Source organism: Pagrus pagrus (genome assembly GCF_965226575.1).
Source record: "Pagrus pagrus genome assembly, chromosome: 23".
NCBI classification, from domain to species: domain Eukaryota; kingdom Metazoa; phylum Chordata; class Actinopteri; order Spariformes; family Sparidae; genus Pagrus; species Pagrus pagrus.
Window position 1 is genome coordinate 22,545,009 of NC_140205.1, and position 16,114 is coordinate 22,561,122.

Below are 16,114 nucleotides of genomic sequence, written 5' to 3' on the forward strand. Positions count from 1 at the left end.
GCCAGCCCGGCTTTGGTCATAATTTTGTTTCGACTCACGACATGCACCTGATAAAACCTTCGATTTCTTCTTAGTGTGACTTTGTAGTGGACTTTGTGTGGTGGTGGGTTGTTTGCTAGCCGTAGCGGAATCCATTACTACTCAAACACTAGTTTGGGTCCACCGCGCTTGTCTTCTTCCTGCATCCAAGCCGAAAACCGTCAAGGACGCGCATTCAGCGTCAACTGATGTGACGTCCGCAGGACTGCGCGGGAAATTCGGACCACGAATTGCAGTACATTATGCAGCACACAGCCTGTTCAAGGCAATGGAGAGATACGTGGGTGGGCTCATTCTTTTTGGTTTTGAACGCTTCATCACCCATTAGCATTAAAAAACTTAAAATGCATGTTTATTTTTTCACAAATCCTGCCCCATGTCCCTTTAAGTAAAATAAGTAGAAATTCTCTCATTCCAGTTTCTTAAAAATGAATATTTTCTGGTTTCTTTTCTCCTCAATGACTGTAAATTAAATATCTTTGTGGACAAAGCAATGAGGAGAGTGAACAGATCTTTTCCGTCGATAAAAAACTTCAGTGCCGTTCTTTGTTATTCCTTAAATGAAATACACCCTCCTTTTTTCACTGATGCTAATAAAAAAAAGGTAAATCTTTATAATCAAAATGACCTTTAAGGAAAATAGTACTGTGCTACTTGTTGCAATTTCTAGATACAAACAGCAGTAGCTGTAGAAATAGTGAGCTGATTGTTGAAACCATCAGGAAGAGTAGAATGATGTAAGAGATACACAGTGAGGAGGAAACTGCAGAGATAGCAGACTTAATAAATGTTCTAGAGTTATAAAATACTGACAGAGAGGTGTGTGTCTGTCATAAAGATCAGCAGTATGGAGTCCTGTCCCTGTGTTGTATTTGTGTGTGTGTGTGTGTCTGTGTGTGCGTGTGTGTAAGTGAGCGCAACACACACACCTGGACACCATAATGACCTTGGAAATCCAAGCCCCTGCTGTGTGTGTGTGCATGCTGGTACTATCCATGTTTCTGTACTGTAAGGGTGCACATTATTGCTAAATATTACATTTCATTTTTTTCCAACATTAGACACATGGCAGTTATGTTCATACATGTATATTATGGCCAACACTGCCAGGATTAGGGACTGTAAAGCTCCTAGCTTTTCCTCCAGAGTTTTGTGTTTAAGAGTGAACCGATTAAGGCTTCTAATCTTCCAATCACCAGAGCAGAGATTCTCTCACAAGGATTAGCCTACTGTCTGTATGCTCACAGAGTACCTCCATCAACACGTAGATTTGCTTGTTTTTAGTTTAGTGTAATCTAGACATTTCAGTCGACAATGAAAAGAACAGTTTACACTAAATATGTTTAGTGTTGAAATGGGGAATGCATTTTACATACCGATATCAGTATAATCATCCCAGGGAATGCTACTCATCATGTCAGAATAGTTGTATAATGTTTTCTGTGGCTCTGCAGGAGCTTTGTCAAACCTGAGACAACAGTAATACTGGTGATGGCATAAAGATATCATCTGGGTTATCTAAGCTTGACAGAAAGACTGTATTACAAACTGGGATGTAACATAAAGATGCTTTTGAGTTACATAATAGGGAATGTAGGTTTCAGTGTCGACCCATGCTAAGGACTAAAAGTGTCCAGTTGAATCTAAAATATAGTTCTGTGGATTTGAAAAAAGTCTCACCAGAAAGCATGTGTTTATAATGACTGTGAGCCAGTGGGATTAAAGAGGTTTAGCCAAAATAGAGTTGTCATTTTTGTGGTCTCTATTTTGGAGTTTGACTGAGATCTTAATATGTTGTAAGTCCTTTTCTTCTCCTCACAGTGTGTGTCACTGTGCAAATGTTGCTGCTTGGGTTGACTCAAGTTTGCTGCTCACTAACATTTAAACATAAGCTAATACTTCACTCACAGCTCCATTAATCAAGGCCGACACTGACAGGCATCTAAACCATTTAATTGAGTCTCTGTAATGGCACCTTTTACTCCCTTAAAGACCAAATATTCATTAGAAAGTCTTATGTGCCTGATACTTTGTAGTCGATGACCCAAAACATTTATCTAACATACTGCATGTGCCTACATTTTTTGGCTTTTGCCTCCATATTATAAGGCCGTTTGATAACCTCCATAATATCAATGGTTGTAGATGGTTCAGTATCTAATAAAAATAACCTTGAAAAGTAAAAAGTGCCATTTCAGAATGCTGATACTAGATGCTCGTGTGTTATGTCTTAAATGCCATGCTCTGTTGTGATGTTGATGTGTATGTGTCGTTCATGCTTGACTCATTCTCATTCATTGATTAATTTGCTTGTCTGTGTGCATTTGTTTTGACATTGGCCCCTTTTTTCTTTGTTTTTTGCTTCATGTTTTTCTGCACGCGACTCGTCTGTAGCTTTGTACCAATGGCTAGAAGCAGACCGCCAAGGCAAGGATCCTGATACTGCAGCCACAGGTAAAACACCATCAACTGTTCCCCCTTCTTCATGATAGAGCACTACACCCCACACTGTGTGTGTGCATGCCTGCTTTTTGTCAGACACCTGCTTCCTTATACCATGTAAGTAGGGTTGTAATGATATGAGATTGTCGTGATAACCATCAAATATCCTGATTTCACTGTACATTTTATACGATTAAGAGTTGTATTTTCAGTTACAATTACCCTGAAAGGAATGAACAAGTACTTTATTACAATTTCACAAAATATTATCCTGACAGACATGAAACTTAAATATGAAATATTTATATTTTTTAATAACACAAATACAGTGAGCATGGTATGATAACTGTAAGTTTTCGTACCACCTTGAAATTGGTATACCACTGCAACCCTATGTATATGATACATTATCTAGTATGAGCCATGCCCCATTATAGATTTACAGTTCCAACGTGGTGAAAATAAATAGCATTTTCAAATAATCACCTCACACACACACAAAAGAGGGCCAAGTACTACTCCATGTGGAACACCACATTTAACCTTAGAACAGAAGGATGTAGCTGAATTTGTTCTTCATTTTTCTATGGTAATAAAAAAGACCAAGAGGAAATAAAACACCTAATAGGTTAATTACTTATGGGCTTAGCAAAGATGATATCAAAAAAATAGAAATGAAAATGGATCCAAAGTGGAACCAGTTCTCAGAACCCAATCCTATGCTGACTGCCTTGAGTTATAGACAAAGTCAGCATGACAGAGCCATCAGTTAATAGTATATTAATTGACAGCAAGCAGCTGAAAATATGTCATAAGATTGAGTATGATGAAGTATTTTCACACTTTATATACAAATATATACTTGATATATTTATAGTTGTAAATGGCAGCATAGAAATTCTGTTATTAACCATCTGGAATGAGGAAGATGGTGCCAAATATACTGTAACTGATCTTGTCTCCATAAAGATATTACTTCAGGCTGTGTTTGTGTAAGGCTGACATCACTTATATGGTCACTAGATCACTGTGTATCTTTCTGTTCCACAACATCCACCTAGATTACATCCTTAAATCCATTTCATCCACTTAACCTTTCTCTCTCTCATTTCCTTTCTTTGTCACACTCTCGCTTGCAGACTGGAGTTATTAGACGTAGAGGATGTAGGGCTTAGAATAAGAAAGCCTTCTCTCTTCTCTTCTCTTCTCTTCTCTTCTCTTCTCTTCTCTTCTCTTCTCTTCTCTCTTTTTTTCCCTCTTTTCTTCATCCTAAGCCTGTCACCTTCTGTTTGTCATGATTAAGGGCCTTGGGGTGGCTTCAGTCATGTTCCTTGTGCCGACAGAGAAAAAAAAAAGTGAGCGAGAGGGCACGAGAGAGACATACAGAGACAGACAGATAAAAACAAACAGAAGGCAGAAGAAAGAAAAAAAAAAAAAAACACAAACAAAAGAAAGAGAGAAAAAACAAAACACAAACAAAAGAAAGAGAAAGACAGCAAACAGACGAGACACAAACGAAAGAAAGAAAGAAAGAAAGAAACAAACAAACAAACAAACAAACAAAGTAATGAATCAAAGGAAAGGCAGGCACTTAAAATTAATTAATTAATGCCAGGTAAGGCAGGGGTTTCCCTTTTTTGGCCTCCCCCAGGCCCTTGGGAGGTAGCTAGCTGTTGAAGATGAACACCCCGTCACCCATCCTGAACAGCCCCCAGACCCAGTGAAAGAGAAGCTGTTCATGTGGGCAGAGATGTTTTTTGTTTGTTTGTTTTTTCTCATTCATATTTGTGTTTGCTATATTCTAACATGAAACACTTATTGATCTTCTGATGGGGCCCATGCTGGAATGATCAATCATTAAACGTTCAAAACAATTAGTTTGCTCCTCCTCCTTTATCCTGCGCTCCTCTCCAGTAACCTCTTCACCTCGCTTTAATCATAAAAAGGCCCAAACTGTCTATAGTCAATACACCAGCACTCTCACTTACAGAGCCTAATTATTAATCTAATCAGTGCAGGTTTGTGTCAACCTTGTAGCAGGACTGTTGGTGATCTGGTCACTGAAGGATATGAAATGCTGTGTGAATGAGTGGTGAGATTTTGGCTGAGTTTTAAAATCCCTCTGGATTTATTGCAATGGATTTTCTTTTGTTTGTTTAGCTTTTGTTTATCTTAATTGAAGCCCTTGTAACCCAAGCCCCTCGATACACCTGTAGTTTTCCCACATTATTTAATTGGGGACTTGAGAAGTTGTAAAACACATATTTTTGTTTCATTATCCGCTGAAGAGGCATTTGACAAAAATCACAATTACATTTTTTGTGACCTCTTGTGGTATCCAGTCATACAGCCATACAGTTTTCCTTGAAGACACCTCATCCAGTTCCACACACTGATGAAAAGAAATTAAGCAACTGTTTGGCATTAGACAGTTTATCTCTGCAATGCTGTTGTGACAACGCACGCGTGTGCACACACACACACACACACACACACACACACACACACAGAATATTCCTTTTTTACTTCAGATTATCATTTTACATTTAAGTTTGTTTTTTGACCTGATAGGTGTGTACTAAATTGACAATCTAAAATGATAATCTTTTTGATGGTATTCATTTTACTTTCAATTTCTATTTGTACTATTGATTTTGATTATTAATTAAATATGCTCCATACAAGGGTTGGGTACCATTCACATTTGAACAGATACCACTTCTGATACTAGTACCTGAAATCAGTGAAGTGAAAACCAGTTAAATCATTCACCTCTAGAGACAATATATCATCATACAATATATATTATATATATATATTATGTCCTGCTGTATTGCATATAAATCTGTAAAATGAAGTACTTTATGAAGTAAACTGCTACATTTAGCTGTTCCCTGCTCATCCACCTAGTGCTATAAGAATAAATAGAATAGAAAACACCAAGATTTATATGTGCTGCCCTCCAATGGCACGAAACATCTCCATTAGTGGTGGCTGTTTTTTAAAGCAATGAGGAATTTTGAGTTTGTGTTTTGACGCCTTGAGCTTGCTGTAGTAGCTTAGTGTTGAAACAAAAGCAGCAGTTATAAGTTTGTTCAAGAACATATTAAATACTGTTTATGCCTGTAAATGTGAGCACACATCAGTTGATGTTAAGTATGTGAATTAAAATGTTTTGTTTGTAAATAAATGTTTAATGCGGTAGCAATGCTAACCCCTGTTAGCACGTCAATGGGCATTCCCATTATGTGTTAGCATCGAGCTAGCAGGCTGAGTGCTTGTTACACAACATAGTTTCGGTAATCAAAAAAGCATGCTGTAATATTTCCCCATATGCAGTATGCAGTTCATATACTGTTGGTTTCATACCGAGGTTTTGGATGAGCTAAAAAACATACTGTTTTAGTAAACCAAACATCATGTTAAAGGAATTTCAGACGCAGTCAGTGACTGAGTTTTGGGGAGACGTCTCACTCTGTCTCTCTCTCTATAACGTTACTGTGGAGATGCACACTCAGGTACTGAAATTTGGCACCAATTGAATGAATGTAAATCTGTACTGGGTAGTACCGATGTAACTTTGTTGGTACCCTTAAAAGTACCGAGTCCAGTTCGCAACCCTACTCCATACAGAGGGTGCTCTGAGCACTCTGAAACGGGAACTGTGAATTCACTGAATGTATGAACACACCCATATTTATAGCTAAAATATCAGCGGGCTAACAGTTCCTTTTAATTATAAACCCATGTTTATATATTCTAAGTGCTATATCATTGGCAACTGCACTTGTTTAATGGGCAGGATGTAGCCAATCAAAGGCAGAGTAGGTCGAGTCATGCCGAGCAAGGTAGTGTGACTGAAAATAACGCTGCTACGGCTTGTAACCATGGCTGCAGTACAGCCATATATATTTTATGATACACATAAATAAAAATATATATTTATGTAACACCTGTCACATAGTGACGCACATAAGTTACGGAAGTAAAGGCTCGATTTCAAACCAGGTGTTTGAGGCAATGCAGGAGCAGTGTTTTCTGTGGGAGACAGTAACTCCCTTTGGTGTGGACTTTGGCGTTTCACTTTGCTGAACTTTTACAAGCACAAAAATCATAAAGGAAAAGCAAAAACACAAAAAGCATAATAAGACATCTTTAAATGAATTATACTCACCTTGGGGATTCCTTGACTTTTCATTTGGAGCTATCATTGGGTCAAAATGAAAATTGTCAGTATTGTTTCCTTTCCCTTAATCGTCACACGACAACTCTGCAATCATACAATGTCCCAGTAACGTTAACACTCTCAAGTTCTCAACATGGGAAATGTTTGCATCTCTTCCATCCATGCCATATGACATGAACACAGTGTACACATCAGCTTGTTAGCATTACAATTGTCAGCATGTGATCGTGCACTTATTTTTTCCAACCAACAATTCAAAACCCAAAGACTCTTCATTAACTATCGAAACTGACAAAGCAAATTCTGACAAATAAGAAACTGGAACTAGTAAGTGTTTACCTTATTGCTTAAAACAATGACTGAAACCATTTATCTATTATCAAGATAGTTAACAACTAATTTTATTTTGGTCGACTAATCAATTCATTGACAAATCGCTGCAGCTCTAACTGACTTATTAGAGTTGTGTGTGTGTGTATTTAGTGAGATGTGTTTTGATATAGGGGATGGGGGAAATGTAGAACTGTCCAGCTGCTGACAAAGAGGAATGTCATGCATGCAGTCACAGTGGCTGTTGGTGAAAAGCTTCATCCAGGGTGTCACACACTGTACATGAGGTCATCCTCTCACTGCTGCTGTTTCTATCCACATACAAACTGCTGGGGTTTCTTTTGTAGATTTTCTGTCACTGCACAACATACAGACACAACTACACTTGACATGTGTGAACCTGTTAATAAGGGAAAGTTTGCCAAATGGATCTTCTTCATGTTATTTTAATAAATAGTTTTTGTTTGTATAGGATGTTTGACTTGACAGGAAGCAGTCGTGATGCTGAGCTGCTGTGTATACTGCTGCTTTATTGCATTGTCTTCCCATCTGTCCAGGTGAAAACTTTGAGCAGAGCCCCCTGAAGAGGACGTTCAAGTCAAAAGTTCTGGCACGTTACCCTGAGAACGTGGAATGGAACCCATTTGACCAGGATGCTGTCAACATGGTAGGTGGACTGTACCAGTAGTAGATGAGTAACCTGAATGAATTCAGGGCAGGTAGAGACTAGTGGGATCATTGAGAGGAAACAGAGGACACTGTGAATGATTTTAAACTAGCATTTTGGGGAAGAGACACTTCCTTTAAAAAAAAGAAACTGCACATTTGAGCATAGAAACCCTGGATTAAGACACACAGTGCCTTCTCAAGGGATCCTGGGTAACGGAGCGCTAATAAATCCCTCTGCATCTTGTTTCCCAGAGAGCTTTGCATGGAATAAACTAATGAACTTACCTTATCGACTTGTGACCCAAACACAGATATGTTTTGCCGTAAAACGATACAGATAGGAGTTTTGTGTCACATGCTCAGTGATAACATGGATTATGCAACCTCAAAAACATTCAGTAAAATTTGAAACATTTAAGAGACAGAAAAAATGGAATTAAGAAAAAAATAGCCTATAAGGTGTTAAAATTAAATTAGTGACATTGAAGGGAATTCCTACTTACTTACTTAATCAACCTTATCTATCACCATCTCACATCCAGAGGAGAAAACTGTGAGGAGGGATGAAGTTCTAATAAATTATTAGAAGACCTCTAATAAAACCTTCCCATACATAAAGGCATAAGCATACACAATTTCAGTCATTCTACTTCACAAAAGTATTTCACATATGGGAATTAATGAAAAGTCCTTGGATTTATTTGTCAAAGTTTGATTGTTTGATGAGGCTCAGCTGAATGTGCTAGACTGTCACTCTAGTGATGTTGAAAGGAACAACAAGAGTGAATTCTCCCTGTGTGTGTGTGTGTGTGTGTGTGTGTGTGTGTGTGTGTGTGTGTGTGTGTGTGTGTGTGTGTGTGTGTGTGTGTGTGTGTGTGTGTGTGTGTGTGTGTGTGTGTGTGTGTGCGCGTGCGCGCGCTTTGGGTGTCTCTCTCTCGTGATGGAAGGTCACAGCTTATTTTTCCACCTGCCCTTGCGTCAGCACTGCTGAATAATTCAGCCGCAGTTCTCGCCTTACGTCGGCATGGAAATGGGCCATTATGCTGCAGCGCTGCATCTGAAACCCGACACCCGGGTGACTGGGAGCTGTCAAAGATGACAGCTGAACAACATTCTTGAAACAGCATCATTTCTCTTACTCTTTCTATGTCTTATGGCCTCCACGGCCTCATCAACTCCTCCTCTTTAGAATGTCCCTCTCTCTGCTCCTCCTCCTTCTCCTGCTGTTCAGTGAGAGATGAGAAAGATGGGGGAGTGTAATCACACTTGTGATGATTTTTTTCAAATCCCAACACCCCCAACCAACACACATGCACATACACACATACACATGCACACGAACACACACACACACACACACACACTTTGCACACACATGTGCACACACACGTGCACACACATGCACTCTGTTCTTTATCTTCAGTCCACACTAAACCAGTGTTTTCAACCAGCATAAATAGATCAACTTGTGTTTTCAACCTTCAGTTTTTTGTTATAGGTGGGAATCACAGAGTAACTCACGATATACTGCTCACAATACAGAGATTATGATACTTGATGCATTGCTAGACATTCATCTATGATACATCACAATGTTTGTGTAAGTGAAGAAAAAATATAAATGCAAAAAAGCGGAAATTATTGCACTGCATTATAGTGTCAGTTTCACAGGACTTGACAAGTGCCATCATTACAATGTAAAATCATCGTGAACTGGCAAAGTGCTGAACTTCCAGGAAGCAGAACGATTCTGGAATTAAAATGTTCGGAAGAAGGATACAACAATGCTTCACTAAAATCCTTCAACCTGTTTAAATTAAGTTTCCAAATTTCTTTGGAGTGCCTGAATGTTTTAATAAAGATATTGATATTTGGCACCAGTGGCATGCGATACAATCTATTGCCATATCCAGTTTTCAAAGACATATAAAATACAATGAGCTTTTTTCCACTACTGATCCCCCGCACCCACAGCCCTTCTATTCCCACCCGGACCATTGACAATTAACCTCAACTGTAAAAAAAAAAAAATAAACCGCTACATTTCAGGCACATTGAAAATGTTGAACCCTGGAGCCCTGTGTTGGCTGTAAATTACTTAAAGAACAATATGGCATATTTGTGCTTTTTAATAACTGTATAAGTCTGTGTGTGCTCGTGTAAGTGTGGGTGCAGTGTGAATAATGCTTATTCAGCTGTGCCTCTCACTAGCTCAGGCATTAGAAGATTAAATGATCTGAGTTTATTTTGTGTCTTTTAAGACTTAAGGAACCTTATCTGACACCTACCAGGGCTGCATGATATGGTAAAAAAACAAAAAAACAAAGTCAACAAACAAGCATTTTGAGATTATTTTGCCAGATATTTTGACTGTGTTATGATTCAAGATTAGTGTGAATGATCATTTTTGCATCACAATCTTCATTTTCACTGAAAAAACTATAGAAATCATGATGACATGATTTGTTGTTGTAAGAAACCATGTTTGTTTGGTATAGACATCTGGAGAACAAGATTTGTAGGTCAGGACATCTCTGCAGCACTACAGTACTTCATTATAATCCTGTTTGTCACATGTTACTTTATCAAAAAATTGCATCTTCTGCGACTTGGCCATATTTCGATTTCAATGATATTTCAATTCAATTTGTACAGCCCTAATTCCCATTTGCAGTACATTGATGGCTGAGTCACCACAAACAGGATACAATGGATGATCTTCTTCCCCTTTTTCCCTATTAAGTTCAGCCAAATTTTTACTCTGAGAGTTCCTGCTAAGCCCTACCTACAGATAAACCTGAAAACAGCTCCTTACTGTTAAATAAAAGCCTCAGCAGATTTCCTGCACTGTTAACAATAAACCGTGTGCACCTCATCTGCTCCTGTTGTCCTTTTCCACATGACCTAAATAAACAGGAGAACAGGTGAATGAGGTAATTTTTTTTCTGTGGCCACTGTGTCATGAAAATTTTGTTCCTACATCACACACATTGCTTCTCACAAATGTAGCTAAACAATTGAAAACGCTCCTCGGCTTGTTCTGCAGGCAGTGATCGATACTTATTGGACAGAACACAATTTCATGGTGCCTTATGTGAGATTTGGAACATATTTCTCTCACTGCTCTGTTTGGTTTCATTACCCTCCTCAGCTCAGCAGGGCTGCGAGGTGAAACACATGAAGAGATAAATGTTTTCTAGACAACCAAACTGAATAAAGAACGTTCACTGTGATGGCTAATGTCAGACAGGCACGGTGTGGAAGAGAGATAATCTATCTGAACTGAGAACTGATTAGGACTGACTCATGCATAATCCAATCAGGTCACCGGGCCTGTGTGTGCATATGTGAGTGTTAGTGTTTCATTTGTTCTCCATAATACAAAATGTGCATGATTGGGAAAACTGGGTACAATGTTAATAATGTTTGATTATTCAAGGCTAAAAATAAGCATACAAACATGCATACTAATGTAAATGTATGATTTTATGAGTTTATACATGCTTGCAGACTGCAAACTCATTCATATATATGTATTTACCAAGTAGTAATAGCTAACCCCTTGACTGCATGTTTATGTGTGTTGGCACAGAGCAGCTCCAGTTCCCGTTCAACTCTCAGCGGCCAGATAAACATAATGAGACTAATAAGTCAAATTTTTTTTAGGGCTGCTGCTGACTGGGTGTATCAACATGTTTATGTGGATCTGGCTCAGAGTTTGGCTGTCAGTGTACAAGCACACACTATCAATATCAGTCATAGCAGTTAAACTTTTCTTACAGAGAATATATCAACCTTGTTTTAAGGTAAAATAGGTTTCATCAGCAATGTCATAGAGAACTTCTACACTACCCGCAATTCTCAAGTGTCCTAGCATTTATGAAGTTTGTCTAAGGAAAGTTCAAAATATCAAGATATATATTGTGTACCACGATATAGCCTAAAAATATCACCATATTATTTTAAGGTCATATCACCCAGCCCTAGGTACCTTAAATAAAAACGCATGCTATCAGAATAATTGTACACAAGGTGTCATTAGAAAAAATATTGTTTTGACTAGAATTGACTGTCTGTTTTGTGGTGATTGACTCTTGTCCTCTGTCCTCTCCCTGCAGCTGTGTATGCCAAAAGGTCTATCATTCAGGACGCAAACAGACCGGCGGGATCCACAGTTCCACTCCTTCATCATCACAAAGGAGGATGGTTCTCGGACCTACGGTTTCGTCCACACCTTCTACGAGGAGGTGACCAGCCCACAGATTTGCTCCGCCATGCAGACCCTCTACCAGATGCACAATGCAGAGCACGCCTCCGCCAACCCCCCTACCTCCTCCTCTTCCTCATCCTCCTCCTCTTCCTCCAGCATGGACTCTCTGGCCGGCAGTTTAGAAGAGGCCGACTCCCCCACATCCTCATCCTCCTCGTTGTTGGCTTGTAAGGCGGGTGGCTATGACTCATCACGGGACACCCTCTACGTGTCCAAAGCTTTATGTCTGATCACGCCCATGCCCTTCATGCACGCTTCTCGACGCTTCTTGTCGCAGCTACACAGGGCTGTTACTGCGGCCACCGCCCCCCCTCTGCCACTGGAGAGCTACGTTTACAACATCCTGTACGAGGTGCCGCTGCCAGCTCCAGGACGCTCACTCAAGTTCCATGGTGTTTACGAACCAATCGTTTGCCAGAGGCCCGGGCTGGGGGAGCTGCCGCTGGCCGACTTCTCCCTCGCAGAGGCCTTTAGTCTGCTAGGATTGGAGAACCTGATCCAGGTGTTCACCTGCACGTTGCTGGAGATGCAAATCCTACTGTACTCACAGGGTAAGAAAGTAAATTAAGACAGGATCATAGCCAATCAGACTTCTTCTTAGCACTGTCAAACAGTTTTGTACTCTCTTGACAGTTGTGTTTATATCCATGAATACACTGCACAGTGTGGACGGGGACAGGGACTGCTAATATCTAATTTGGCATTGTTAATGGTGCTTAACTGCCAAAAATGTAAACAAATATAAATGAAAAACTCAAGTCAAGTAGTAGCTCACAGCCAACTCACCCATTAATCATGGGGACTGAAAGCATGGTTATCCCTCAGATAGAAGTAAGACAAAGGACAATAATAGAAGTGACAAAATCCACAAATTTTAAAATATTTCATGTTAACTTGTTAATAATCCTTAACTGTATTTAACTTTTAAAAAAAGAGGGAAGATGTGATTAAGTTAACCGGTATTTATGCAGCCCATTTCAATTCAGAGTGCTTTACATAAATATACTGCAAACAATAAAAAATCAGCAGGCTGGCTGATCCATACACTAAATTTGGACCATCAGTAACACTGAGTTACAAACACAAGCCTTCTCATTCATTTCAATCAGACCACTCTGTTGGCTCAGCAGGGGGATCTGCTAAAGAGCAAAGTTACGGCACAAACTGATGAAGACAAAAGATATGAGAGAATAAGATTTTTTATTCATTGAAACTAGTGGGTGGCTGTAGAATCATGCTGTACTGTTGTATGTATGTTTCTGCTGAGCAGCAGGAAAAACTCTTACATAGTGTCCCGTTGAAACTTAGTGATTTAGAGACAAAAGAAAGTCAAAAAATGATCTCAAATGATCACATAGACTGTCTGAAGTAGTAACGCTTCAGCTATAAATGAGGCTTACTGAGATGTGATCAGATTTTCCCTCCTCTAGGTTTCCCTTCATCCATTATTCACAGCTGCAGTGAGACAGGGGTGTGTGTGCTGCTGGTTGTATTGGTGTACATTACCTCCACAGACAGAGCAGACACTTCAAACTACTCTGTTGATTGAGATAACCTTCCGTCCTGCATTCCTCTGGCCTACTTTTTCTCAGTTTCATCTCTTCCAGTCTGCAGCGCACTCTGTAACACTTTCTCTGCAGCTTGTTTGTTTATCTTCTGTAATGGATGAGTCATGTAAATAGAAAAGGTTTGCACAGAAACCAAATCCACAACCCCAAAATAAAAGCCTTTATCTACAGTATTCTGTAGCATGCATGTAGGAGGACCTGTTCCTGTGGTGCAGACTAATTACAAGAGGTGAATGAGTGAAATAACTCGGCTGCTTTTAAAAAAAAGATTAACTAAGCATAAAAAAATCAGCCAAAATCAGAAACTGCAGCTGAAGCAAACTTAACAGTATCCTTAAGATGATTACAGTCATTTTATTCAGACAATTGAGATGCTGCTGCCAGATGTGGCCAATGGCACAATAAATTATAAAATGTTTGTAAACTTGAAGACTTGATTTGAAAGTACACTGTATGATAGTATTAATAACTGTTTTGCAGACTTTTGGCATCTGAGAAGCCTTCAAAGTCATCTAGAACTAAACTAACAACTAAGTGATTAATTGAGGAAATAATCCACAGGTTAAAAAACGATTCTACCGTCTACCTTCTTAAGCTATAAGGATAGAGATAGTAGCCGACAGACACCTTCGCCTGTCCTCTTTGGTTGTAGCGATACATCAAATCTCCGTCATGGATCATTTGCTCAAATTAGAGGACAAATGCTAATTAGATAACAGTATGTGTAGTAACACCCGCACTGACCCACAGCTGCTAAAAAAGACCACCACATTCAGGCTTGATGACAGCGTCATCGTATCTGTTCCCACCAGGAGTCAAAAGCTCCTCTGGTCTGGAAGTCACCATGATACTTTCATGCACTGGCAGATTCAATGGCAACAACTTACAACATGTAAAATTTCGTCTTCAAGTATATACTGCATAAGGCATCATAGACTGAGCAGATTAATAAACATGAGTTATGATTGCAGTCCACAGACTTTGGTATTTAGGATCAACCCTTCACTTGCATCTACTTCAGATAAATAACTATTCCCTCAAGATTTCTTTTCATGGTCCCTGTCGATCATCTCATCCATCCTCATAGACCACTGATGCTGGAGCCACAGCTTGTAGTGAAAACAAATGGGTTGAGGGATTAGACACTGTAATCTGATTGACTGACTGTATTGCTCTGTCCTGTCCTGGAGTAGTGGCTCAGCTCAGAGGGAGTGATTTTGGGCCTTCAATAGGCCACAGGGTGAGATTAGCTGGCAGCTTCGGGACAGATTAGGTTTTGAATAGTACTGACACTACTGTTAGTAGTAGGAACTGTGCAGTGTCACTGTGTCAGCAATCATCGTCTGTGACATTTTCATATGAAGATCAAGTTTCTCTTCCTGAATAAATCTGCAGGTACACAAGCAGTGATGTTTTTACAGTTTTTAATGTTTGCAACAGCACCGAAAGTGAAAATTGATGGTAGGGATTAGGTCATTTTTGTTCATACATTAAATGCCCTTCGAAATATAAGAAGGTCTTGAAGGATTGTGCCTATTCATAGGGTCGACCACTAACCTTTTAACTCTGCTCTGAGGGGCAAAGAGGCACTTGAAAACAAGGGGTAGGAAATTGAGCCTTGGTCTCTGAAAGAAAGCTACGATACTGACCTAATCCTGACCTATTCCTTTAAAAACAGTGTAGTTCAGATCCCTTTTCAGAGAAAAGATGGCCAACAAAATAGACACTGCATCAGGAGAATATCCATCCTGGGCACCTGTCATCGGTCCTGAATTCGCGATTTAATTGATAGAGGTTATAATGACACAGAGAGAGGGAGGAGCTCATGCATCATGGGAAATCCCCCAGCAGTCTAAACCCATGGCAGCATAGCTAAGAGCCTGTGCAGGCCCTAACTATAAGCTTTATCACAAAGGGAAGTTCTAAGTCCACTCTTAAAGGTAGAGAGGGTGTCTGCCTCCTGAACCAACACTGGAAGATGGTTCCACAGGAGAGGAGCTTGTTGGCTGGGCTAAAACCGCCCAGAACATCACTGGTACCCATCCGCAGAGCATTAGCAACATGGTTGAAGTAAGATGTCTGCACAGAGCCCAAAGGAAACTAAAAAATGACACTCACGCCGGCTGCAGTCTGTTCACCCTGCTGATACAGAAGTATCCGCTGCCATACTGGACTACAACATGGGCGATAAGTGGTGGTCCAAGATGGTGGATCACCACATGTATCTCTGATAGGAGAGAACAAAGAAACAATGGTGGTGCTCACACTAGAGTTGTTCCAATTCGGAAATGCTGCCGATACTGTCAAAATGCAGGTATCAGTATCGGTGAGTATGTGAGTCTATGAACTGATCTGATACCACGTAATTTAGAAACGGGACCCTGCTACTTCCCAGTTAGCTTTGTTAGCTCTGCTTAAGGTTACACACTGGAAATCAATTCTTCTTCCCTGCTCTAAAAGCCAACACAGGAAGTTCCACTGTGCTGCCCTTGGTAACTACTGTTTTTAGAGCGAGTTTTCAGTGGCCATTCAGTCTTGGTGGACTATGTTGTTTCTTTGCTCAGTGTTGCTCCTGGCTTGCATGCTTACATTGGTATCCAAGCATGACTG

The 16,114-nt window shown here is 39.8% G+C and overlaps 1 protein-coding gene across 5 annotated transcripts in view; it reads left to right on the forward strand.

Annotated features, from left to right (window-relative positions):
• Positions 1-16,114, forward strand: part of dennd5b (DENN/MADD domain containing 5B) — a 96,004-nt gene that overhangs the window by 37,858 nt on the left and 42,032 nt on the right. For 4 of the 5 annotated variants that reach the window (XM_084346569.1, XM_084346570.1, XM_084346571.1 and 1 more), the window contains exons 2-4: positions 2,434-2,493; positions 7,555-7,664; positions 11,785-12,487. In XM_084346569.1, the coding sequence (XP_084202695.1) occupies positions 2,434-2,493; positions 7,555-7,664; positions 11,785-12,487 (873 nt within the window). The remainder of the gene's footprint in view (positions 1-2,433; positions 2,494-7,554; positions 7,665-11,784; positions 12,488-16,114) is intronic. The other variant, XM_084346573.1, reaches the window with a different exon arrangement.